The sequence below is a fragment of the Dermacentor andersoni genome, chromosome 2 (assembly GCF_023375885.2).
Source record: "Dermacentor andersoni chromosome 2, qqDerAnde1_hic_scaffold, whole genome shotgun sequence".
NCBI classification, from domain to species: Eukaryota; Metazoa; Arthropoda; class Arachnida; order Ixodida; family Ixodidae; genus Dermacentor; species Dermacentor andersoni.
In genome coordinates this window covers 177,109,951-177,137,399 of record NC_092815.1, presented here as the reverse complement: position 1 = coordinate 177,137,399, position 27,449 = coordinate 177,109,951, and the positions used below count along the sequence as shown (strand labels likewise).

At 46.7% G+C, this 27,449-nt stretch overlaps 1 protein-coding gene across 1 annotated transcript in view; it reads left to right on the top strand.

The window, feature by feature from the left end:
- Polr2A (RNA polymerase II subunit RpII215) overlaps nucleotides 1-27,449 on the top strand; it is a 65,628-nt gene that overhangs the window by 4,725 nt on the left and 33,454 nt on the right. The window contains exons 4-13 of the mRNA XM_050187190.3: nucleotides 499-780; nucleotides 8,325-8,486; nucleotides 8,781-9,001; nucleotides 9,822-9,954; nucleotides 10,651-10,775; nucleotides 12,412-12,622; nucleotides 15,271-15,480; nucleotides 15,991-16,329; nucleotides 17,330-17,458; nucleotides 24,073-24,295. Coding sequence (XP_050043147.1) covers nucleotides 499-780; nucleotides 8,325-8,486; nucleotides 8,781-9,001; nucleotides 9,822-9,954; nucleotides 10,651-10,775; nucleotides 12,412-12,622; nucleotides 15,271-15,480; nucleotides 15,991-16,329; nucleotides 17,330-17,458; nucleotides 24,073-24,295 — 2,035 coding nt within the window. The remainder of the gene's footprint in view (nucleotides 1-498; nucleotides 781-8,324; nucleotides 8,487-8,780; nucleotides 9,002-9,821; nucleotides 9,955-10,650; nucleotides 10,776-12,411; nucleotides 12,623-15,270; nucleotides 15,481-15,990; nucleotides 16,330-17,329; nucleotides 17,459-24,072; nucleotides 24,296-27,449) is intronic.

The following is a 27,449-nucleotide window of genomic DNA, read 5'->3' as shown; positions in this document are numbered from 1 at the left end:
CTTCCAGTTCCCAGGACTGTCAAAGCCATCTGGCTCTTCTGAGTGAGAAGGGAAGGAACTGAGGAGCCTGATCTTTTGTTATTTGCAACCTCATGAAGTGAACAGATAATGAAACCAAGGAAAGCAGAGGGGAAATTAATTGAAATGTAGAAGTGATAGAGTAAAGGGAAATGAAAGTGGACGAAAAAACAACCTGCCGCCAGTAGGCGCCAAACCCGCATGCGGAGGATGTGGGTGTCACTCACACTATCATGTACTGCCTTGTAACTTGCTTTTAAATATAAAATCGGTGAGAAATGTCAAAGGTGGCGAAATGTCCATTTCTGAATACCCAGGTACCTCGCAGAAATATGTACTAATCATCTCAGGTAGCCTTTGGTGCTTGCCCAGTGTGTGTCACCTTGTAGCTATTTTTGTGACTAGTGGGTTTTTAGCTTCTCACAAGCCTATTCTACCAAATTTGTATGATTCCGCATGCATCCTCTGTGGTCTGCCCAGGGCCATGGCGGTTGTGGCCGTTACCAGCCGAGCATCCGTAGGAGCGGCCTGGACCTGACTGCGGAGTGGAAGCACATCAATGAAGACTCTCAGGAGAAGAAAATTGTCCTGACAGCTGAGCGTGTCTGGGAGATCCTCAAGCACATCTCGGAGGAGGAGTGCGTGATTCTTGGCATGGATCCTCGCTATGCCAAGCCCGACTGGATGCTGGTCACAGTCCTGCCGGTGCCTCCACTAGCTGTGCGCCCAGCTGTCGTCATGTTCGGCTCTGCCCGGAACCAGGTCCTTCCTGCAATTTCACTCCTCTCACTTTCTTTTTTCTTTAAGTTTCATGTTTGTTCAACAACTGAGTCTCTTGTACGTAGAAGTTTACACGTCATTAGTACAGTCGAACCCGGCTATATCGAACTTGCAAAAAAACGCCTGTCAGTTTGATATAGGGCATAATTTGATATAAACTTGCTTAAGAATCGGGACGTCATAATAGCACATAACATTTATAAAATCACTTTATTGATTAAACTAGCTTAGTTTCGCATGAAATAGTCCTGTATTTCCTTCTGCTTGGGCAATTTTGCTGCCTGCGATGCACGCACTTCTCGACATTCTCTAAAGAGTTGGAGTGGCAGAGGCTGCAACCTTCCACATTGGTGCAGAAGTGTCGGGCTATTGCAAGTGTACTAATCACCTCGGAGGATGGGGGCAAAGGATCATCGGTGCTCTCCTCATTGTGCCCACTTTCACTTGTGCTCGGTACGATGTCAGCAATGTAGTCTTCATTTTTGGGCTCTCCCGTAGTCGCGACACCATCATCTGCACTCACAAACTTGTCGACTATTGATTCGTCAACAGCTTCCGAAAATACTGATAGCTCGCTCCAAACTTAGACAACGCCAGCATTGGCTTCGTCGCACTCATCAGAATTTACAGTCATCACCGGGCACGCGGAAGCTGGCACGTCTGAAGCAATTTCGGATGCACCATTTGTACACGGCCGTGCATACGCGTCGGGCTCCACGGGCACTGGGTCACGAGTTTGTCCGCTTTAGCCCTAATCTCTCCCTTATTCTTCAACATCGGGATGAGAGTGCTCCTCGGAATCTTGCATGCTGCGGGGCCATCCGACTTCTCACCGTGTTCGACCCGATTTATGATTTCAAGCTTCACGGCGAAAGGCAAATTCTGCCGTTTCATCACGGAAACACTGTGGGAGGAGGCCCACTAGGTGCAAACACAGTGAAGCAGAAAAGCAGCGAGACAACTTGCACTTGCGCCATCTTGCCTGACGAGGGCACAAAAGTCTCTGATTGGCTGTCTGAGCAAGCGCTATGGCCAGGCCGGGATCATTTTTTGCATGGGGGTGTCGGCAGCTCGCTCGACGCAGCGCGCTCACAGTAGGGTGAGCGATTGGATGGAGCCACGCCGCAAGGGAAAGCCAACTTCTGGTGGCACTTTTGCACCCCTTGTCGTTCGATATATCAGGAGCCGCTGTTATTTTTGTTTGATGTACGTGTAATTTTTGCTATATATACTCATTGTAACTATACCGTGTCCAGAAATTGTTTGATATACAGAATAATTCGATGTAAACGGGTTCGATATGGACAAGAACGGCACCGAGAGCGGCGCTGCTGCGCCGGCGTTGAGAGCGCCGCATGCGACGCAAAATTCTATTAGCGGGTGGTACCCCTCTCCCATCTCTCGTTCGCGCCGCCTTGATTGCCTCCTGCACTGCGCGTGTTTAGGCACGTTTCGCGCCGCGCGCGGTGTGTGCTTACGTGTGTGCGCGTGGAGATTTCGTTCGAAGGGCGGTGTACAGTCTGTTTCATTTAGGGGAAAACTCGGAGCGCATTGCATCGCGATGCGGAGAGCGCTTGAGTCAGGCGGCGGCAGCAGCTCGCGCAGGTGCTCGAGGGGCGGGATCTTGAACGGCGTCGTCTGCTACGGCGGCGCGCGCTGACCGCATTGTCGGGAAACGTTCTACTATCAGTAGAACGGCGTTCTACTCATCTCATCGTTACGGCGTGAAATGAGCCGGTATTCTTTACTATGCGTTGTGCGACGCCAACTGATACGCCTCGAAGGTAAGTTCATCGCTGCAGGGCAGTCATAGACGACGTACTGATTCCATACATTATTGACAGCCCGTTTCTGGAAGGCGACTATATATTCTAACGCGATAGGTCGCCGATCCACACTGCACGTGTGGTGCAACAACAGCTAGAAGAGCGCGCCAGGCACTCTCTTGGAGTGGCCGCCTCAATCCCCGGGCGCCAACATCATTTAAAATGTCTGGGGGTTGAAAGTATCGCTGGCGCATCATGCCCTCTATCTGTCGCCCGAGGATAGGCTTCGATCTACCATCGTCAGCGACTGAGACGTGCTGCGAATGAACACATCCCTGATCAAGTCATTCTGCACTTCACTGCCTTCCAGGACGAGCGCTGTCATCGCTGCCGCTGGGGACATGACGAGATACTAACTGAAGTTCCGAGCGTGACGTGTCCAATTCCCCGCCGGCGGGCAGAGTCTGTCTGGTGTAGCGAATGATTGTCGAGAAAAATCATTTCCAGCTCATTGTCTGAACCTAAAACATTCATTTAATCGTATCCGTTTGTTTCATCGTGTTCGACTCCCATAGTTATCATTGTTGAGTGCTTTGTTTTCCTTTCGAGTCAAAGACTGAACACGTTGCGCGCACATCTTGGTGCGTCTTGTCGCTGCTTATTACGGTAGCACACACAGTGAAGAAATATACGTGCACTGCCCCTGACAGTAGCACGCTTCCCGACAAATGCGGCCAGCGCGCGCCGCAGTAGCAGACGACGCAGATCACGACTCCGGCCCTCGAGCGTCTGCGCCTGCTCGAGCTGCTGCCACCGCACGACTCCATTGCTTGCCGCATCGCGATGCAATACGTTCCGAGTTTTCCCCTAAGTGTGAAACAGACTGTACACGCTTCTCTTTGCCTTTAAGAAGATCGGTATGCTTGACAATTATTTTTATGGCTGCAATGCGGCGAAAGGGCAGCGTCTGCTTAACCATGTAAGTGACGCTGAGCAGGTGATTGGAAACGACATCGTATGTACCGCCGGAAAAATCGTCAGCACATACGATGCGGCACATACATGCGGCACATATGAGCTAAAGTCATTTTTGCAGTTTCTCACAATATGTTTGCTACAAATCCGTGTTGTCTCTGATGGCGACAACGGTCTTCCATCGACACTGTGCGGAAATAAACAAAATATATCGCTGCATAGCACAAGTACGACATGCGCACACAACTTTAACTAGTGCGTCCCCTACAATATGGAATAGAAGCAGCAATGTAGACAGCTTGGCCATTTTTTAACAGTGCTCAAGAGACGGAAGTTGAAAGTATTAGTAATCATTCCTGCTTCAGCAATGCCGGCGCGGCCAAGACGCGGGCGCGTATCGTCCAGTAACTCGATCGATCGGTGCAGTGGTGAAGCGGGAATGAACTCCGGTCATGTTCAATGCATCGTTCACATATTCAATTTCTCGGCACGCGTGAACTTCGGCCACTGCTAGCGCATACAACAGAAGTGGTTTCCATTCTTGGGCAGCGCACACATAAACGAAACACGAGAAAGAAGACAGGACAAGCGCTCGTCGAAAAACTTAGTTTTTATATGAATAAAAGGATTATGTACCGAGTAATTATTAAATTCATGTGGATTACATATAAAAACCGTCATACACTCAGGAGTGATCAATGAACGAGCTCGCTTCGTTTGCCAGTTGTTTACTTCGCTCGGCGCACCGCAGTAATCCATGTGTGTCGTCTGCTTTTTTCGTACCATTTTCTTGTGAATCGGCAGAATTTCACTGGTGGCATCAACCCTTTCGTGTTTACATTGCTGTCGTGACAGTTAACAACAAAATAATAATTTCCGGTCATCCGAAGAGGCGCCGTCGCAAACAAGAGACGTTTGGCGCGCAGCGCGAACTGAACGCGGGCGCGACCGCTAAGGGAAGCGGCGGCGGAAACCTACACCCGTTGGAGATGAAATCGTTCCGCCAGGGGAGAAACGAGCGCTGGCGTCTAGGATGAAACTTGGCGTGCGGTCGTCCATACAGTCGAGCCCACTTATAACGGCCCCGCTTAAGACGAACGCTTGCTTATCACGAACAAGTCCGGCGTGACCGTCAAAATATACGTTTAGGCTATGGCGCTCGGTCTCAGCTACAACGAACGCCCGCGGGCCTAGCCGATCGGCTACAGTGAACGCCTTGGTGTCGCGAACCACTTTCCACGTGGCGAGATCCGCCGACCCTATGCTGTGCACGCTCCGAGAATTGGCTTTCTTGCGGCGTCTCGCCGGAGGCACAGAGGAGGGGCGATGCGGCGAGGGGATCGCCGCGATAACGAGAGAGAGAGAAAAAAAATGCCGGCCCAGCCCGCATCAGCAATGTGAACACACAAGTCGAAAGTGCCAGCTCATTCGCCACGGGACCCCACTTCCCATCGTCGACGTCAGGGCAGCGGCGAAGTTTTCCACCAATTGACAACGTAGCACGTGATCACATGCTTTCGTACCCCCTCTTCTCCCTCCCCCCCCCCCCCCCCCCTTAACGCCGCGCCTCACACGACTGCGGGACTGTCTTTTTCTTACTTGTGGTTGTGCTAGCGTTGTCGGCGTTGTTTCCTAATGGTGTGCTCCCGTGCCTATCCGAGATGGCAGATTCGCCGGCGTCTACTTCGACAGTGAAGCGAAAAGCTTTGGACTTGGCCACGAAACTGTTGATCTTGAAAGACCTTTCCCAAGGCGCGAAAAACCACGAACTGGTGAAAAAGTATGGTTTGTCGAAATCGACAATATCCACGATACTAAAAGAGAAGGACAAAACCTACAAGAGTGTCGCCACGGACTCCGCGACGAGGAAGCGCCTACGGAAAGCCACATATGCAGACGTTGAAGACGCGCTTCTAAAGTGGTTCCTTGATACTCGAGCACGCAATGTTCCCATCAGCGGGCCGCTGATGTTGTCCAAAGCAAAGGACTTAGCGTTCCTCCTGGACTTCCCAGATTTTTCTCCTGGCAATGGCTGGCTCCATCGCTTCAAGCTCCGCCACGGAATTATTTTCAAGACCATCAACGGCGAATCGGCATCGGTAAGCGATGAAGACATCAACACGTGGATGTCTAAAAACTTGGCCCGTGTATCAAGTTATGCTGAAAGGGATGTGTATAACACCGATGAAACGGCGCTATTCTATCAAATGCTGCCTGGCAAAACGCACGCTATGAAGGGTGACAAATGTGCTGGCAGCAAGCACAGCAAAGTTCGCATAACTGTGCTTTTGTGCACCAACATGGATGGAAGCGATCAATGCTTGCCATTTGTCATCGGTAAATCAAAGAGGCCACGTTGCTTCCGCACATATGGACCAGTGCGTTACAGGCATAACTCGAAGTCGTGGATGACATGCGAGTTGTTCGCGGAATGGCTTATTGACTTTGACAGCAGCATGGCGAAGAAAGGGCGCGCAAAGTTCTTCTGATTCTCGACAACTGTACCGCCCACCATGTCCAAGCTGTCTTAACGGCAGTTGAGTTGCTTTTTCTGCCGCCAAATGTAACTTCAAAAGCGCAACCGCTGGACATGGGTGTAATACGGTCGTTTAAAGCGGCCTACAGACGCTGTGTTGTGCAGCGGATGCTGATTGCAGTTGATCGCCCCGCTGCCAATGTGCCTCTGCAGGTCTCGCTGTACTTGGCGATAGAAATGATCAAAGCGACGTGGATGGAAGTGACAACCGAATGCATCCGGAATTGTTTTCGCAAGGCCGGCTTCGCTGACGCACCTGAAGCAGGCATTGAAGACACTGAACAAAGCCCGCCTGACGACGACTTGTGGCGACGCGTTGTTGACGCTAACCTGGCCGGCTGCGATCTTGATTGGCAAGATTTTGTTGATGTGGACGACGCTGCTGAAGTTGCGGAGTCGTTTTGCGGCGAGACCGCCGTCTGGGAAGTGCGGGCATCAAACGACGCCGAAGCATCGGACGATGACAACGATCCGCCGGAGCCAGCACCCGTAAGCGCGACCACAGCAGTGAGCCATATTGAGGCACTTAGAAATCTTGTGTATTTTAAGGCCTTGGGTGACGAACACATCGCAGCTTTGAACAAGCTTGAAACCGCCGTCATTGGGTGTGCTCTGACGAGGCAGACAACGATCACCAATTTTTTTTTCTCAATAAATCTTTGATTGATGTCAATTTTTGTGTGTGGCCCACATACCACGAACTTCTGGATGGAACGAACGAATTCCGCGTGACGCTCGGGTTCGTTATAAGCGGGCTCAACTGTAGTCGGGTTCGACTGTATTATACAGGGAGCCCGATAGTTTGCCCCCAAAGTTAGGAAAGTTTCGGAACCTAAAAGGGACTCCAAACGTAACTGCCAGATCAGCTTGCATCGATAAAGTATTCAAGGATAGCATGTTCGAGGATTGCCTAAAGCAGGGGTGCAGTAAGCGAGAAAATAACAGAAGCATCAACTGCAGCTGTTACTGATGTATTTTCCAGCTAGGATGCAGTAGCCACTAACAAGCAGAGGCCTTACATAGTATATGTCCTTGCCGTAGAAGTAAGTGGCCAGGTGGTTTAAGTTGTAATGCTTATTACTAAGGTGGGAAGCTGGGCTCGCTGGAATCCTGTCCTCTGTCCTGAATCCTGTCCTGTGTCCTTCCTTCCTTGTGTTGCTGTTGTAGAATATTTGTGGCAGCCTGAGACTACCTCTTATAGAAAAAGCATTAGCAGTGGCACTCTGGAATGGCGGTGTTAGTTATTTATGCCTGAAATTGCACATTATTTTCATGTTATAAAATTATTTAATTTAATGAATGGCAGGTATGCCATTTCTTGCTCATTTCGTGTATACCCTGTGGTTGGCTCATCTTTGCATTGCTTCTTGAGGCCTCGATCTCCCCTTAAAGACATATCTTATTGCGTAAAGGCAGCTGGTCAGTTGCACATAGGGGTCAGTCTTTGCACAGGATTTCAGTCTTTGCACTTGTGCTTGCCAATTAGTCACTGCTGAACATGAGATTGCAGGTATTATTCACCACTGTATATAAATAGCGTGACATGCGATGAGTCAAATATATAGCAGCTATTTGACTTGAGGGCTGAATCACACGGCAGGATAGCAAAGCTTTCTCAGCACACCCTCCAGTGGCTGCAAAGTTCCGCTGTCTTGCTGAATAGCTCATGCTGAAAATAAAAGAAATTTGTGTCCAGTCACAGTAGGACCGAACCGTGGTCTCCCAGCAGAGCAGCCTGATGATCTGTTGGGCAACAGCTGCATGCACACGTGTCTCGTGCCAATGCCATGTAGCCCTTTGAGACAATCGATGTGTCATATCTTTTGGCACATGTTGGCGACAGCACAAGCATGCGAAAGCACACGTGCGAGCCATTTTCGATTAGTCAAGTGTATGCTCTCGCCTGAAAGCTTTGTAGTGCCCAAAGGTTTAGATGCTGTGGCAAACCTCGTCACTGTGACGCGTTCCTTTGCGGCATTGGCCGATGGTAGCGGGGCGCATTCGTTTGCCCGAGTCTGCTGTACGTCTCTTGGCGAGATGCGCCGTTTTGGTCTTGGCAGTTCACCAAAGCTTCTCTTACACCGATTCCCATGGTGTGTGGGCCCAGCATGAGTTTTTGCTGTTAGAAATTTTCGTGTGCACCAAGTAGCCTCACAACTGCTGCCTCTGTCACTTGAGATGCAATTTTGTCCGTTACGTGTGCTTGTGGCTGCGTCATACTAATTGACCTTATTGCTGTTGGTTCTTAGGATGACTTGACACACAAACTGGCCGATATTGTCAAGGCAAACAACGAGCTGGTCCGCAATGAGCAAAGTGGAGCAGCTGCCCACATCATTGCGGAGAACATCAAGATGCTTCAGTTCCACGTTGCAACCCTGGTGGACAACGAAATGCCTGGTTTACCTCGGGTAAGCTTTCCAGTAGTCTCGGCAAGAAGGCCTGTGGACATTGCCCCACTGCTACTTTGCAACCTACCCTATTTACTACAAGATAGGTCAAACACATATATAAATTGATCCATATATATTGAACTCACTGAGAAGTAAAAGCCTATCTCGCAGCATTTAGCATCTCCCCTATTGTGAGCTGCCTGGACTTGGGTTGTTGCTCTCTTTTATGGGCAAATTCTTCACTGCTCTCATTGCTGTCTACCTTTGTCTCGTCATTAGGCTTGCTAGTGAATAATGTGTCTTGCTCTTCAGGCCATGCAAAAATCTGGCCGTCCGCTCAAGTCCCTCAAGCAGCGGCTGAAAAGCAAAGAAGGGCGCATTCGAGGCAACCTCATGGGCAAGCGAGTTGACTTTTCGGCCCGGACGGTCATCACCCCCGACCCAAACTTGCGTATCAACGAGGTCGGAGTACCTCGCTCCATTGCACAGAACCTCACCTTTCCAGAGATCGTCACTCCATTCAACATTGACAAGTGAGTGTGCGTTGTAGCACTTGTTGCTGGGTTTGTAAACATGAAGGTGGGAAACTTAAAAGAGGTACTAAAATAGTTTAGTCTGAAAAAGTATTTTTTCAAAATCTCTATTCTTGTTAATTTCGTGGCAAAAGGTTGATTGTTAAAAGAGAAATGAAGCCTAAAGTTGATGTTTTTCACTTTCGCACCAGTACGTCGGATAGATGTCATGGGTTTCAAAATGTTTTCTTACGTTTGGGCCATTGTGGCTTGAGTAAAGGTTCCCAAACTTGCCAGCATTTGTCTCGCGCTGGAACCTGAGGCATTTCTTGTTTGACCACTGTTGACCACACAATCTACATCTTCTTCTGGATCTCTTTCTCGTCTGTTTTATGGGCAGCGATTCAGAAGTTTTGCAATTAGTGTAAACTGCATGCTTCTTAAGCTTTCAGTGAGTGGCACGTTAATAGCACTTGGAACACATTGCCACAGATTTTGTCTTAGACTGTGTTAACTGTTATTTCTTATTAATTGACTGTTTGGCCGAATTAATGGTGCTTTAAGAAGTCCTGAAGCACTGCACAGCTCTCCATGACAGCATTCTTGCTAGTCCACCTCTCGTGCTAGGACGAGGGGGGGGGGGGCAGTATCTTCTTTTGATTGATTGGCTGTTAGATAAGAAATAAAGGTAGGAACTTGATACGTTCCTTTTTTTTTGCACATGTTAAATGAAGTACAGACCTGCAATTTACTTATTTGCAGCTGAGCCATGTTTCTGTGGCCAGAAGTGTTGCACATGTGAGCCGGTGCTGAGAATTTTGTGATTCTTCATTTATTTCAGAATGCACGACTTGGTGAGGCGAGGCAACAACCAGTACCCTGGTGCCAAATACATCATCCGGGACAATGGTGAAAGAATTGATCTCCGGTTTCACCCCAAGGCCAGCGACCTTCATCTCCAGTGTGGCTACCGGGTCAGTCTGGTTTTTCATTCATAGAGTCTCGAAATTAGGAAGTGTTTATGTGACTCGTGTCTTCTGTAGTAAACGTTCCAGTGGCTTAAGCCTCATATTCTTGTATAGAAAAATGTAATGTGATTATATTGCACGGAAAGAAGTCTGAAGCTATTTCCCATCAAACGAGTGGAGCGACACGTTTCTTTTACCAGCAGCTACAGCACATTGCTTGCACTCGCCACCGAAACATACTGCATCCTATAAGGGCTAGGAGCACAGAAGGGCACAAATATTAACTCGATTTGAGAAAACCTTATAATCGCAAGTCGTAGCTGTAATATATAAAATGTATTTGTTCAGAAGAAAGCATCTCTGATCAAACGCAACTGCACTGGGAAGCTTGCTAAGTGAGACTTCAATGACTGCACTACTTGCATGGCCCTCTGAGTTTAAGATGGAGTATAGGATACCGTGGAATTTGCTGTGAAAGGCTATAGCTTTGAAAGGCTTTCAATTCTAAAAGCAAAAGCTGGCTATGGTGTTGGGTGACTGAGAAAGAAAGAGGGACAGCCAGCACAGAGTGGTTGTTTCTTTGGCTATTTGAAGCCTTGTCTTCGCTTCTGCTGTCTAGTTTCACTTCCACAGCCTTTTTCTTCTGCCTCTGTGCTTTCCTCTCATCTGTCTCTGTGACCATGCCTGTTATTTGGGAAACAGGTGGAGCGGCACGTCCGGGACGGTGACATCATCGTGTTCAACCGTCAGCCGACGCTGCACAAAATGTCCATGATGGGGCACAAGATCAAGGTGCTGCCTTGGTCCACATTCCGAATGAACCTCAGGTGAGAGAGGCTGGGCTGACTGCATTCCTTGTTTTCTTGCACTTTGTACTAAACTGTATTGTTTATGATGTATTGTTTACTCATGATAGCCTTTGGGCTTCTAGACATTGGGTTACTGCTAGCTCGAATTGAAATGTGAGTAGATGGAAGTGGATGAAAACACCTTGTAGCATCTGCAGTTACCGTATTTTCACGCATGTAACCCATACCAAAAATTAAAAAAAAAGTAACAGTAAAGTGGGGTGCGGGTTGTACGCAAATTTTACTTGGGGGTGTGACTTCACGGCAGTGCAGCGTGCACTGTCGTGTAGCCATCTCAAGGCAAAGTTCTCCGCCATTTAGTTTCGTTATCTCCTAGGGAATCCACCCTCTCCCCACCACTGCGTATTGAAGCTCCCTTCTCCCCTCCTTCTTCGTCGTCCATTCTCCTCTTTATGGGTCGGAAGCGCATCACGATGCGGCGGAGAGTGAAATCGTCGTTGCCCGTGTGAGGACTGCTCTGGCTGCACTGTCATCCTTTGTTGTGTGAATGCTAGCTGCGCCTGCGAAGGGATCCGATTCACGTCAGATGTCACGTGACTGATTCGTCTGAGATCATGTCTGTTGCGTGAATTCAGCTTTATCAGCATCGCTGAAGAGCCGCTGGTACAGAGCCACTGGCCAAAGATGGGATGTGGACGAGTTGTGCATCTATGAAAGGGCTGTTTTTGCAAAGATTTCAGTGTTGTTGTATGCAGTTAATTCCGTAATTTATACGCGTGGATATCTTTTTTTCTTTCTTTCTTTCTCAACTGTTGTCATTGGGGGTGCAGGTTTATGCAGTGGTGCGTTATATGTGCAAAGATACGGTATTTCAAAATGCTACATGGCATATTGCTCTTAGGCAGTTTCTGAATGTGCTGCTACCCAAAAACCCAGCATCTGAACCTGGAGCACGTCAGCATCGCGCACACTGCAAAACGTGGGAAGTGCAAGCACACATTCTGTAATTCTTTTTTCCTGACCTGTTCACATTTTAAGTTCCAGTAATTCTTCAGCATGAGCACAGGACACTGATATGCCCGAGACATGCATTAGAATTCCTGCTCCACTTTGACTGCAGCAAACTGGCCATCAGGCACGGTTGCTTTTGTATTCGGAGCCCTTTTGATGCACATGATTTTAGTGACAGCTGTGTGTATATTTAACTTTACAAATGTACTCGTAAAGTGGAGCTTTGCAATTGCATTGTGACAATAGTTCACCTGGTACGGGGAACCTGGTCATGCTGTCAGAGGTGTAAATAAACGTTTTAGCTTCCACAGCCTAGTTTCTACAGCGTCTATTTTTTAGTGCAAGGGGGCAAATTTGGTTTTAGAGCTACAAAGGTATGTTCGGCAGCTTTTTTTGATTGAGGCAGTCCAGATATAGCCATAATCGTTTATAACGATAGGACTTTTTCTTCTTCTTGATATCGTTATAAGTGGACTGCTCTGTATCTTTTTATATGGTGTGCTCAAAGTAAAGTTGGCCACTGGTTAACTTGTGCTTGCTTGTGTTATATATTTGTGTACCTCATTACTTTGTACGTGCACTTCACACGAAACCAGCTTGTCTTGATTTTCCTGTTGTCCTTTTTTCCTTGACCACGATGCAGTGTGACGACACCGTACAATGCTGATTTTGACGGAGACGAGATGAACTTGCACGTGCCACAGTCGCTGGAGACCCGTGCCGAAGTGGAGCAGCTGGCCATGGTGCCCAGACAGATTATCACACCTCAGTCCAACAAGCCCGTCATGGGTATTGTGCAGGACACACTTACTGCTGTCCGAAAGATGACCAAGCGGGACATCTTTCTCGAGAAGGTGCGTTGTGCAAAAGCTGCTTGCGAGAACTGCTCGGTGAAACTTGTTTGGTGCAGTTCGTTGTGGTGCAAATAGGAGTGGCAGTGCAAGTTGACATCCTGAGTGAGCTTTGCTCAGTGAACTTGATTGTCACATAACTAAGGTGGCAATTTGGGCTTGTTGATGATGCACTACGAGCACTTTGACGTATAGCGCATAAAGGAAGGGACACTACGGGACAGCATTGGCACCAAATGTGTCCTGACACTTCTTTTCTCCTCGTCTACAATGTGCTAAGTGGCTACTGCTCGTAATTGATTGTCAAAGTACAAGATGTGCGTGTTAGACTGTCCAACCATAATGTTTTATGGATATTCTGGAAAGTTCATCATAAGAGCTCTCTTGAAGTACAGTCGCTATTGATGCTGAACTAGCCAAGCCGCAGCATGCGTATGCCGCTGCATTCAAATGCACCCCCCGGCGTCTTCGATGTGTGAAGCTATAGTGCGCTGCAGTCGGGAGTGCCCATCACGCCATCGCTATCTTCGAGGGTGTTGCGGGAAAGCTTGCTGCCTGTCAACAGAACGCACATGGTCTGGGGTGGCGGAGTGCGATATACCCATATTACGTCCGACCCTCTTCGAAATAAAAATTTTTAAATTCTTGCGATTTTCCGGGTGATATAGAAAGTGTTTGATATACACAATAATTCGATATATCCGTGTTCAATATATCAAGGTTTGACTGTATTGTACTGTGAGTAATTTAATGTGTTGGGTGAATTCAACCTGAGGAGCATGGTATCGATGAACGCTACACTCGGTAATTACAAGGTAACGGCAGCATTGTGTAACACTTCAAAAGCTAAACTAACTGCAAGTTACGTGAGTCCCCTTATACTCCTGTTACATGGGTGGCCTTATCCACGGTTATCACAAAACGAGGTTAGCACAGTTACGTTGCAGGCGAAACGCTGGTTAGGCTGTTGACTGTGGTTGAGTGCAAACTGAGCTTGGGTTTAGATTAATCGACATTTTGGAAGCAGTGAAGATCGTGGAGGATACATTAATGAAGTGTAATGTGGGTCCTTCGCAGGTCTTTTAAAAGCATTTGGATTGACCTGATGTGACTACGGAGGCCATGATAACAATTTGGGAAGATAATCTGGCCTCTCCGCACTGAAATACTTAGAATGCATGCCCATACTCCTAGATAGTATAACGTTCGACAGCAGTGCATAAGGCCATACAAAAGGAATGAAGTGTGCCTGAAGCTTGACAATGTGAGCAAGTGTTATCGCTAACCGCCTATGCCAATTAAACCACGCGTGGGACATACCCTAAAAACCCGTGTATAATACGAGGTTTTTTTTTTCTATTATTAGCGTCCCAAATTTTCGCTTCGTACTATATGTGGATCCGAACGAAAATTTCAGTCAGAAATTTGGGTTAGAAGTTTTGGTTTCGTTATTGCTGCATAGCTATGGCTTGACTTCCTTATTGCTGCATGGCTACGGCTTGGTTTCCTTATTGCTGCACATAGAGCTTCCTACAAAAATTACTAGAGGGAACTCTGAGGCTAGTGTCTGCGGGAGCTGCAATGAGAACGGTTGTACTAGCATGGGAATTATGGAAAGTACATGGATTTGCCTAAACTTCGTCCTTTTGGCTTCAAACGGCTTTGTGACTTTGTAAATTCGTCATTTTCAACAGTGTATTGCGTAACAATTAATTAAAGAAACATCATTAAAATTGTCTGACGACAGGATATGAACACGGGAAATCTAGCACAGAAGCCTGATATTGAAACCATTAAGCCACAGACGCATGTATCGACAAGCGAATGAAACGCCCTTATGAATTTATCGCGGGCATGCCAGTGCCTTGAGACGCTTGGCGGGTTTCAATTTGGCCACCTGGACAAGCTCAATCGTTGCAATTAATAGCAATCGTGCATGTTCCCGGCGTCTTTTGCACTTCTCAGAGCATAGATTGCGCTGAAATTTACAATAAGATTGATATAGCATAATATACAAAGCCACAAGAACGTCTGAATCCACAAGCACGAAGATCAGACAAATCCATGTACTTACCATAATTCCTATTTTGGTACAACGACTGCAGTGCCAGATTTCTCTCTAGTAATTTTTGTAGGAACCTCTATGTTGCTGCGTGACTACAGCATCGTTTCTTTATTGTTAAGTTAAAATTGAAAAATTAAATTATGGGGTTTTACGTGCCAAAACCACTTTCTGATTATGAGGCACGCCGTAGTGGAGGACTCCGGGAATTTCGACCACCTGGGGTTCTTTAATGTGCACCTAAATCTAAGTACATGGGTGTTTTCGCATTTCGCCCCCATCGAAATGCGGCCGCCGTGGCCGGGATTCGATCCCGCGACTTTTTATTGTTCAGTGCGCACCTTGGCAGCACACGTGGAAAAAATGTGGAAGCTTCGATTTTCTCTTCTGGTAATAAACCTATTACTAAGTTATTGTCGAAAATAGTGTTTTGACCGAGTACCTAATCAGTCTTACCTGATTTAGTTTTTGTCTTTAATGTCCCTACAGTACCCTCCGTTGCTTCACCGGTGCTGCATAGCTGCTGCCATCGTGGAACATGCAAAAGTTGTTCCCTCTATATATTTTCTTGTGTGACGCACACACGCAGGACCAGATGATGACCATCCTCATGTTCTTGCCCATCTGGGATGGCAAGATGCCCATGCCAGCCGTGCTGAAACCCAAGCCGCTGTGGACGGGCAAGCAGATCTTTTCGCTCATCATCCCCGGCAATGTGAATCTTATCCGCACGCACAGTACTCACCCGGATGAGGAGGATGATGGTCCCTACAAGTGGATATCGCCGGGAGACACCAAGGCAAGCTCTCTTGCTGAGAAAATTTTTTTTCAGTTTGTGAAGGTTGAAGTTGGCCATAGGTGGGCATCACAGTTGTGATGTGATGGAAAGTCCATAGACCGAAACGCAGCTTAGTTCTTGGATGTGGCAAATCAGTTTTGTGGAAATCTGGAAGGTCGTGGAGGCGTCCTGAAAGGACTAAGTTGTCATCCACCTGAAAGTAACACGAAAGCTACAAAGGGCAGCTTCATAGTTTAAAGAAATGGCAGGGTGCACAACAAGCCCACCGTCGTTCCGTTACATTTCTTTGTCTTCATTTCTAGCACTCTTTCCACAAAACTAATGCAACTTTCGGCTGGATAACAATTTATCGCTTTCAAGGAATTGTTGTTGCATCTGAATTTAGCATTACTTTCCAGACACAATATTTAAATCGTAGGATCACAGTTTGTAAATCGCAGGGTTAGCGCTCGTGTTTAGGTTGGGACCTTGACTGCATCTGAAAAGCCCACTCGCAATATTTGTCCGCAGGTGCTGATTGAGCACGGGGAGCTGATCAGCGGCATAGTGTGCAAGAAGACAGTGGGTGCCTCGTCGGGCTCACTGATGCATGTGGTGTTTGCCGAACTGGGCCACGAAGTGGCAGGGGCCTTCTACGGCCACATCCAGACGGTGGTCAATGCCTGGCTGCTTTTGGAGGGCCACACCATCGGTATTGGCGACACCATTGCTGACAAGCAGACCTTCATCGACATCAAGAACACCATCGAGAAGGCCAAGCACGACGTGATAGACGTCATCGAGAAGGCCCACAACGACGAGCTGGAGCCCTCGCCGGGAAACACCCTCAGGCAGACTTTCGAAAACCAGGTGAGAGGCTGGTCAATGTGGGCCATGATCCCTTGTGACGCTTGAAAAAGAAGTTAATGATGTATATGCAGTAAAGATAATGCAGATAATTGTGTTATAGACTTGCAACCTAATTTAAACTTTTTGAATCTGTTCCAGGGCCTTCTTTTACTTTTTTTGAAGTGTAAAAAAAAAAAAATAAGGAAGAAAGAAGAAGACAAGAAAACTACTTTGTAATATCTTTCTTACTGAGGTAGTGTGACTATATAGCATATATTAAGGACCACTTTAAGTATTGTGAAATAGTTGTTTTAGCATTGCACTAGTGTGTCGATGGCTACTGTGTGCAGTAGCCAAAAGGGCTCCTGTAACAGCCCAGCATGTTCAAGAAGATGCCTGCAATGAGCTGAAATGTGTAGACCAGATTTTTTTTTTTGCTCTAGCACACCCATAGCTAGTGAACTTTATCTAAGCCTCATTTGCCACCAGGCAGCGCAACCTGCGCAGGGACTGCGGGTTGATGATGTGGCAGGCTGATGACAGTGCTGCAGATAGTGAACGCCGACAATAAGCATGCAAAATAAACAGCCTGAGCATTATTGCACCTGCTTATTCGGCTGGTTCCTACAGCCCCTAGCAGGAGATGGCTGCCACCTACAGGGGCTGCAAATAATGGTGTAGCAGTCAGATGAGCTACTCTTTATTATTGTAGATAGTGCTCCTAAGCCAGCAGCTAAGCACACTGTGACATGTTCTATAATTAAGGGTGTTTAATATACTACCAACACTGAAAATTTGCAAGTTGCAGTTACTGTAATTGTACACGACATTTCACACACATGCCAGTGCTTTTGTGCAGATTACAGTGGCTCTGTACTCGTTCCCTGCCCTCCTGTTCCTATTGGGTAACTTATGCTGCCTGTTGGTCCCCAGATAAGCCTTGGCGGGAAAAGGCAGCTGGTTTTACTCGTGGTGCTGTACCACGCAGAGGTGAGCTGCAGCAACAATTTCATTTGTCCAGGTCAACCGCATCCTGAACGATGCTCGTGACAAGACTGGTGCCAGCGCCCAGAAGTCCCTATCTGAATTCAACAACTTCAAGGCCATGGTGGTCTCTGGAGCCAAGGGCTCTAAAATTAACATATCTCAGGTAAGGAGGCTCTTGCTTGGACAAGGGTTTGCTTTTTGTTCGTCATTGTTATGTGGACTTGCACACCATAGCATGGTGGCCACTTTTGTTTTGTTGTTTTCTCAAGCTTGAGTGGCTGTTTGCTTATGCGCCTTTCAAAACCTTGCATCGATGTAAGCCGAGCTCCGACAGGCCAAATATTGTCAACGGATTTTTCAGACACCCAATTTTTCGGACATGCCTGATAATTCGGACGCCTTCGCGGTACCACCACGTACCCCATAGAGCCTGTGTACAAGAACGTCTGAAATTTCTCGACTTCAAAACCCAACGCCGTCCGACTTTTTGGACTTTTTTCCGTTACCACAGGTTTGAAATAGCATTAATTGAAGTCACCACTACTGCCATTTTCATTATCTCGCAGCCTCGAACTGTTGCTCTTGCACACCGATCAGCTGGCAGCTGTAGCCACCACCGTGGCAACACTGGGCCTAGCTACTTTAAATTTTGCTACCAAGCTTCCTGCTGTTTGGTGCCGTGTTATTCATTTCAAGAACTCATCGCTGTCACCAATGGCGCCAACTGTGTCTTTGTAATCCTCGCCAATGTTTCGAAGTGCAGAAAGCACAATGCATTGCATAATGCCGGTTCCCAAAAGTCAGCACCGCGGCAATACAGGGTTGTTACGCGATGAAGCATACCAAGTTTTGAACGGGGCAATAGGTATGGTCGATTAATTCTTTTATTTGATTAACAATTAATCATTCATAATTTTAGCTTTTAATTGATTAATTGCTTGCAATGCGGGGTTTTTCATTGATTAATTGATTAATTGAAATTATTTTTGCATGACACTTTTCAAAAGGTTGAAACATAGTTATCTACTTTTGTAGGACCCTATTTTAATGTTTAAGAGGTTGAATAAAGTTTGAAACACAAGCTTATAAACGTTTGTTAAAGGATAAACTTTAACTTGTTAAAGACTAAGTATAGCTGGCACTAGTAGCTTTTGAAAAGATAAACAGTATATATAAAATGACACTTAATGCAGAATTAATTTAGATGCATAGCACTAGTGAATCCCTGTACAGTGCAGTTAAGCAAGAAATCACAAAAATGGCAAAAGTGATGGGTGAAGTCCAACTGAAATATGCAAGAAATTGCAATATGCACAGGAAAAAAAGAAAATTACTGGTTTAGGATTTTAAACCACATGCTCTTTTGTACAGAGCGAAGCAATGTCAATTGGCTGCGATGTTTGGATGAAACGGACACCTTCTTTGAATGGCCACACAATCGGCATGCGAGGATAGATGCTCCGACACTGTAGATTTGCGGAATCGACATGAACTTCATCACTATGCCAAATACATGCTCCAAACTTGCGCGCTCGACTCGGCATCACTCGAGACTTGGCAAAACAGTTAACATTCTCTCTACCACAGCTGCACAGCCACTCAAGCGCCGCCATTCCAGTACAATTTCAAAATTTTCCCGCCACTCTTGTCAAACTCTCGAAAATGATTAATTTAACACGTCTAATCGATTAAGTCGATTAAGTGAAAGGTGGACATCGATGAAGAATAAATATGCTCAGTGGCTATGGTGTTCGGCTGCTGAGCACGAGGTCGCGGGATCGAATCCCGGCCACGGCGGCCGCATTTCGATGGGGGCGAAATGCGAAAACACCCGTGTACTTAGATTTAGGTGCACGTTAAAGAACCCCAGGTGGTCGAAATTTCTGGAGTCCTCCACTACGGCGTGCCTCATAATCAGAAAGTGGTTTTGGCACGTAAAACCCCATATATTATATATTATTATTATGAAGAATAAATAGTTCTGCAGGACACATTTAATCGATTAATCATTCATCAATATTACCAGAGTCCTTCCATTTTTTTTCTGGTCACGAAACTGCCGCCTCAGTTTCATATAGAGCCAGCGCCCGCCGCTAGAGGCGCAACCGTGCATGAGAGGGCATGCGAACGCCGCTACCGCTGTGGTTGTGTGTGGGGCGGCCTCGGTATTCTAGCTTTCTCAACTTCCTCAACCATCGCTTTAGTTTCACGTAACTATTTTTAACATTGAATATGTTTAAATTACTGCCTGAGCGTGTCTTCTGCCATCATATGAGCGCCCGGGACGAAAAAAAAAAGCCGCTCATAACATGGAGCTTGCGGCGGTCTCAGACCAAAAAAATTTTTTACAATCTGGGATCTTAAGAGCCAGAACCGCGATACGATTATGAGGCACGCCGTAGTGGGGGACTCAGGATTAATTTTGACCACCTGGGATCCTTTAAAATGCACCTAAATATAAATAAACATAAATAAATGTCTGAATGCGATTTAGGTAGGATTAATGCAGGACAAACTTCGCTACTAAATATATTTAAAATGCACCTAAATTTAAATAAACGGGTGTTTTGCATTTCGCCCCCGTCGAAATGCGTCCGCAGTACACGGCCGGGCGGTCTCGGTCCAGATTTCATCATCGCCGTTCGCCTCAACACTTCGGTGGGCTCCGCTTTTTAATATTTGCCTGAAATTGAACACCGCGCACCCGCCGTGGTTGCTCAGTGGCTATGGTGTTGGGCTGCTGAGCACGAGGTCGCGGGATCGAATCCCGGCCACGGCGGCCGCATTTCGATGGGGGCGAAATGCGAAAACACCCGTGTACTTAGATTTAGGTGCACGTTAAAGAATCCCAGGTGGTCAAAATTTCCGGAGTCCTCCACTACGGCGTGCCTCATAATCAGAAAGTGTTTTTGGCACGTAAAACCCCATAATTTAATTTAAACACATTCGCAACAAAGTGCCAGTGGTCCCACTTATCACCAGATGCAAATATGTGGGCTGTTGCACCCCCGCTTACCCGTAAGTAAGCGCCAACTCTCCGTGGCGCATAGCGCCAGATTGTTCGCCGAGCACAGCTGTTCACTTTCTGTTAAACTGTGGCAGAGAAGGACTCATACTGTGGGCAGTATCTAATAAGATCAAAAGAATGAAATTGTTATTGCAAAGGTCTGCTGCCGTAGAATACTTAATAACAAAGAAAAGGAAATGGAGCTGCTCCGTGCCCTTAAGATTTCTCTGCAAAGCGATGCCATTTCTGAATGAGATTTAGGTAGGATTAATGCAAGACAAACTTCGCTACTAAATGTCTTCGGTGCGGCTTTTAGCAACGGATTAAGGCGAACGTGAAGTGTTAGGACTTGCACAGTTGAAACTAGCTGTATCGTAATTAGGCAATTGCCTTAGGAAGCAGTCGTTTAGAAGTGTCAGAAAGCCCAGCACTTATTCACGCTGCTCGTGGTTCCAACGCAGAAACGACGGGACTAGGTATTTTGGTTCTTAATGCGCAACTATTTACAATATGTTAAAAACTTTATAATTCGATTAAGAAAAGAAATAGAACGTGTTGGTGCAAAAACAACATACAAGCACGATCATTTATTTATCATGTAAAATAAGCGGAGCGAAGTACAGACATCACAGAGGCGTCGGGTCACGAATGGTCCACCATTCACAATGCAAGAAGTTCGTTAAAAGCATGACACTGATATAATAAGCATAAAGAAATAACATCAAACATGAGATATATGCATTGGGGGGCAGGAAACAAACACCAGCAAACGAATGGCAATAAATACAGAATGCATAATCGATTGTTTCTATAAACAAGAAAGTTTAAAGCATAAGCATTTCATAACATATGGCAAAACAACTCTCTAAACGAACACAAGTAGCCACATCACAAATGCAGCAATTTTTTTAATGGCTTGTTAGAGATACCAACATCCTACTTCTTCAGCTGTTACTTGCAACACGTGTTCGGCATCGTTGTCCCACCCCGCCACTTCAACTAAACAGCCCAGCACTCGAGAAATAGCGCAGCAGATGCACATAACGCACCCGATCACTCAGCTCGCCTCGCACTGCGCACGCGCTTCGGTACGCGAACGATGCCCTCTGTGGCACAGTGGCGCCGCGTCGCGGCACCTTTGGGCAGCATATGAACCTCTCCCATAGCGTGACGGCGGAGTTTCGTGACCAGAAAAACATGGAAGGACTCTGATATTACCAACCCTAAGGGACAACCGTCACAGGACAGAATGTATTCCTTAATTATACACGCATGCACCCACTGTCTCCTGTCACAGTACGAGTGCAGATATGCTTAATAGGTGTAGCGGCAGGCCCTGAGGGCTATTTTGAATGTGCCTGTGGTTATTTGAGCCCTTGGGAGCAGTAAAAGGCATGCATTCGTTTTTTCGTACTGCCCGAGTTGTTGGATGTTTTCGCGGCTCATAGGGAGTCCTAAAACTGAACGCTGACTGTGTATGCATGAGGTGACAGGGTACACCTACTCTGAGGTACAACAAAAAAAAGGAATTGGCTTCTCCATGATTCTCTATTAAAATGCTAGGCGTGCTTTAAAAAGTTTATGTAGATAAGTGAGGCTGTCCATCTCTTGAACTGGGCCATGAGGTTGGATTGAATAACTGACAGCTAAAAAAGTACCATATTCCACTCAATTGTAACGCGCCCTCTCATTTTCATTATTCAGAAAATGTTAAATTTGCAGCAATATTTGACAGTCCAGGGTTTGACGGAAACTCATCTGGGGAAGAAATAACATAATTGAAATAAAACATACACTTGCCAATTAAAAATAACATATAATGCTGGATCGTATTTTATTTTAATTGGTAAGTGCGTGTTTTATTTCAAGCAATGCACTTTATTTGTTTCCTCATCAGATTTCCATCTAAGAGGTAGAAATAGCGATTGTTCTCACTCGGAAAAGGAAAATTTCCGAGGCATAGTATCAGTCATCGTTACAGTCCGAGACCTCCAGTGATGACTAACTTACGGCACTAACATGTGCTCTGGTGTGTGCAAGTACAGTAAAATTGTGATTGTGATTGTGAGGTGTGATTTGAATACCATCTGCAGCTAAACCTCAATATAACGAAGCCGCTATAATAGACAGTTTGCTTCATCATATTGAAATTCGATCTTGTATGCAAATAAGTGCAGCCGCTGGTGTTTCTTTTCATTACATGGAAGGGGCCGCAAATTTTTCCGAAATATAAGGCGATCGGCAAAAGCGAATTTCACTGAGAAAAAAAATATAATTTCATTGAATTTGAGAGTTAGTGACGAAAGATATGGTTTCATGCAGTATTGACAACCTCTTAACAATTATTGGAGGCATGAAGCGAAGCCAGCCTCGCTTTCGTGTCCACTCTGCCCCTATGGCCGATAGTGTTGCCCACAGTGGGACGACGCTACCGTGAAAAGCACCGGCATCGGGTGGTGAATGCTTCATCTGCCTCTCACCTCAATCCATCTCCGAAACCTGAGATTATGCAACTTCCAGTACTTAACTTATAATGCGGGAAGACAACGCTTGATACTACGCCATCCCGCTCTCCCAGCCTTTGCACAAGCGGCAAATTACCTCTAAAACAGGGCGCAGAGGCTGCGTATGTGCTCAGCCATGGTGACAGCCATGTGCAGCCATGGCCTCTCCCCCCGCCATGCCCTGGTACACACTTGATGGCATTACCGCGAGCTTGCTCCCCTCCCCCATTTCCACTGCGAGAAGACCGCATTGATCAAGCCATCATCCTTCTTGGCTCACCCTTGCATGCTTTCACTTGCAGCTAAAGCGTACCAACACGAGGGGCGCAATAGGATGTTGTTGCACTTAGACTTTATACGAAACGTGATGCTGCTCTGCTTCGGCGGTCACTCTCAGTTGCGTTGCACATGATTCAAGATGTGTGTTTGCAAGCAGCCCCACGCAATTCAACCATTTGACCATCTGAGTCTGGAAGTTCTCATTTATTGACTTGGCACTTCTTCGTGGTGGCAGGGAAATTTCATAATTTTGAAATTGTTTATAAACACACTTCGTTATGTTGAGGTTCAAAATGTTCTATGGACAAGAAGCTGTAAGAACTTAAATACCTCATTTTATAGAAAATTTCGTTATATTGAAGTTTGTTATATCGAGGTTAAACTGTATTGCCCTTTTGGGTTAGTACTTGGTTTTTCCCAGAAAATAACTGCGCGTTATAATCAAGTAAATACAGTAGAGCAGTAGTGCATTATGCTATGAATTGCTTTTTTCATTAATCTTGGCTACACACTTTGTACCTTGACCCGCCGTGATTGCTCAGTGGCTAGGGTGTTGGGCTGCTGAGCATGAGGTCGCGGGATTGAATCCTGACCACGGCGGCCGCTTTCTGATGGGGGGTTAAATGCAAAAACACCTGTGTACTTAGATTTAGGTGCACGTTAAAGAACCCCAGGTGGTCGAAATTTCCGGAATCTTCCACTATGGTGTGCCTCATAATCAGAAAGTGGTTTTGGCACATAAAACCCCGTAATTTTTTTTTAGCTCTTCGTACTTCGCAACAGGCTATGATATTTTTTTGCTGTGGAATGAACTGACAAAATGAAACATCTTTTCTTTTCATTCCCGTGCCACTCGTGGTAACCTTGGAAAATTTTGTTGGCACACGCACATCTTTTTTTTTTTTTTTTTTAGTGCTTGTAATTTGTATTATTGTCAACACCTTGTGCCATGAACTGTTGCACTCTGTGCACTGTTTCACTCCACAGGTCATTGCCTGTGTGGGTCAGCAGAACGTGGAAGGTAAGCGGATCCCTTTCGGCTTCCGCAAGCGCACGCTGCCCCACTTCATCAAGGACGACTACGGTCCCGAGAGTCGTGGCTTCGTCGAGAACTCCTACCTGGCCGGTCTGACTCCTTCCGAGTTTTTCTTCCACGCCATGGGAGGAAGAGAGGGTCTCATTGATACTGCTGTCAAGACTGCCGAAACAGGTTGGTCATCCTAATTGAAGACGGGAGTGCACAGGCAGAGAGTACTACGGTGGCTTAAAGTGGAATGCAAGTTAGTCGAAATACAGTCAAACCTCGATATATCGAACACGGATATATAGAATTATTGTGTATATCGAACACTGTCTATATCACCTGAAATATAGCATGCATTTTAAATTTTTTATTTCGGAATGGGGTTGGACGTAAAATGGATATATCGAACTCTGCCACCCCAGACCACGTGTGCTCTGTTGATAGCTGGCCAGCTTTCCCGCAACACCCTCGGAAGCTAGCGGTGGTGCGATGGGCGTTCCCGACTTCTGTGCACTATAGCTGCACACATTGATCGCGCCGAGGGCGCCATTTGAACGTAGCGGCATACGCACGTGGCAGCTTGGCTAGTTCGACAACATCAACAGAGCGCATGTTGCATTTGCCGCATTGACTCCTCCTTGGGGCCTCGCTCTGCACCTGCCGCGCCTCACGAGGAATGGCGGTTTGCATCCACAAAGACGCGCGGCAGCGTGAGCTCACTGGGCTCGCTCATAGACGCCTTGGCAGACGGCACTTCATACTTGACGGTGTTTATTGACGGTGTTTCAACATGCTTTGATTGACGGACGTGGAGATCGCAGCAGAAGTAGCGGCCAAACGAAGGCGTTGCCGAGGTTGATCCCACAAGCGCTGATGCTGTCCCGCTCCTAACTTTAGCTGCTTTGGCCCTTCTTCACTGCTGCTGCAGTGCAATACAAGGCACCGGCCTATCGCTTGTGGATCGTTGAGACTATGTTGAGGATACCATTGTTAAGCAAGCGGCTGCCAGTATGAAGCAGGCTACACTGCTGCAGTACTTTTGGCCAAAGAAATAAATACTTTGTGTGTAGCTTCAAGTGAGTATTTAGTGTGCCATGATTGGGGCGCGATCGGGGATAAGTTTTTGATGTGCTTTTGATGCGATTTTGTATATAAAATTCTGGCTATATCGAACTATTTCGCGATCACCACGCTGTTCGATATACAGTCGAACCCGACTATATCGAACCCGTTTACATCGAATTATTCTATATATCGAACAATTTCTGGTCACGGTATAGTTACAATGAGTATATATAGCAAAAATTACGCTTACATCGAACAAATATTGCAGTGACTCCCAATATATCGAACGTCAAGCGGCGGAAAAGTGCCCCCAGAAGTTGGCTTTCCCTCGCGGTAGCGGGGAAACCCGGCGGCGCGGCTCCATCCAATCGCTCTCCCTACCGTGACTGCGCTGCCTCGGGCTGTTCGGGCGAGCCGTCGACACTCCCCATGTCGCGCATAGTGAAGTCTATTATCCTCCCTCTTTCTCTATCATCTTTCACCTCCCACTCTCTCTCCCCTGACGACGCTTCGCCGTGCTCCCTCACGGGTTGCAGAATCAAGCGTCCTTCCTTTCTTTAGATCACTATCTATCAACACTCCCAAGCAAAAAATGATCCTGGCCCGCCTACAGCGCTTGCTCAGACAGCCAATCAGAGGCTCTTGTACGCTCTTCGTGCAAGATGGCAAAAGTGGGAGTTGTCTGGCTGCTTCTTAGGTTTATCGTGTTTGCGCCTTGTGGGCCTTCTCCCGCAGTGTTGCCGTGATGAAGCGGCAGAATTCGCCTTTCGTCGTGAAGATCGAAATCATAAATCGCGTCGAACGCGATGTCCCCGCAGCGTGCAAGATTCCGAGGAGCACTCTCGGCACGATTAGGGCTAAAGTGGCCAGACTCGCAACCCGGTGCCCATGGCGCCCGACGCGTACGCACGGCCGTGTACGAGGCTTTCTTCATACGTGCCGGTTTCCACGTGCTCGGTGATGACTGTAAATTCTGATGAATGCGACGAAGCCGTTGCCGAAGTTTGGAGCGAGCTGTCAAAATTTCCAGGACATTCGAATCAATGGTGGACGAGTTTGCGACTGCAGATGATGGTGTCGCGACCACGGTAGAGCCCGGAAACGAAGACTACATCGCCGACATCGTACCGAGCACAAATGAAAGTAGGCATGTTGAGGAAAGCAACTACGGTCCTTTGCCCACATCCTCCAAAGTGATTGGTGCACTCGCATTAGTCCAGTGCTTCTGCGCGAATGCGGAAGGTTGTGGCCTCAGCTGCTCCGACTCCTTAGACAACGTGGGGAAGTGCGTGCGTCGCAGGCAGCGAAATTGCCCAAGCAGAAGAAAATGCAGGACTAATTTATGCGAAACTAAGCTAGTTTCCTCAATAAAGTGATTTTATAAATGGTATGTGCTTTTATGACATCCAGTTATTTAGCAGGCTTATATCGAATTATGCTCTATATCGAACTGATAGGCGTTTTTTTGCGAGTTCAATATAGCCGGGCTTGACTGTACAAGGTTCGTCTGTAATTCACAATGTGTGTCTGTGTTTCCAAGAGCAATCTATTTGTGATAGTGATACTGTTTTAAAAAATTTGGAGGTTGTTTTGCCTGATCACATTTCAACTGCTGACATTGACTTGCTGCTGCAGTAGGCAATGTAAGGCGATAGAGTAAAAAATAATAAGGAAGTTGCCTAGGAACAATTAAAATTTAAAAAGACAATTCCGAGCAAGGCGTCATCTTCTCATCATTTGTATTGCTTTTTTTTTTTAGGTAGCTGTCGACTCCATAATTTCTTTTCAAAGCCTCAATTTCTTGAGAATGCCAGAAGTAATTTTTATGCGACCCATTCAAATTGTGCGCCAAGTGCAACGTGGTATCAGATGTGAAAAAGAAGAACATAATGTTACTGAAAGTAGACGTGGCAGTCACATGGTGTCACAAACAACTCAGTAGCATGCCGACCTGCGACACGAAGACTGTGTCGCCGAAAGTTGCCAAATAGGTCCTTCCAATTGAGCTCATCTCTCGAAAACGCAAGTGAACTCACTGTCTCCTGTTGTTTTGTTGAGTGCTGAATTGACTCGACTTCCGGCAGCACTTTCACAGCGGTGTCTAGTACCACGAGACTGCCACATCATGTTTTGGTAACATTAGTGGTTTTCCTTTTTTCATGTCCGAAGTCACACTACACTTGGCGCGCATGTTGAACTGGTCACTTTAAAAGGTGGCATAATTATTTGTTGCACTCACTTGGAATTGAGACTCCATAGCGGGGCTGAGAGCTAC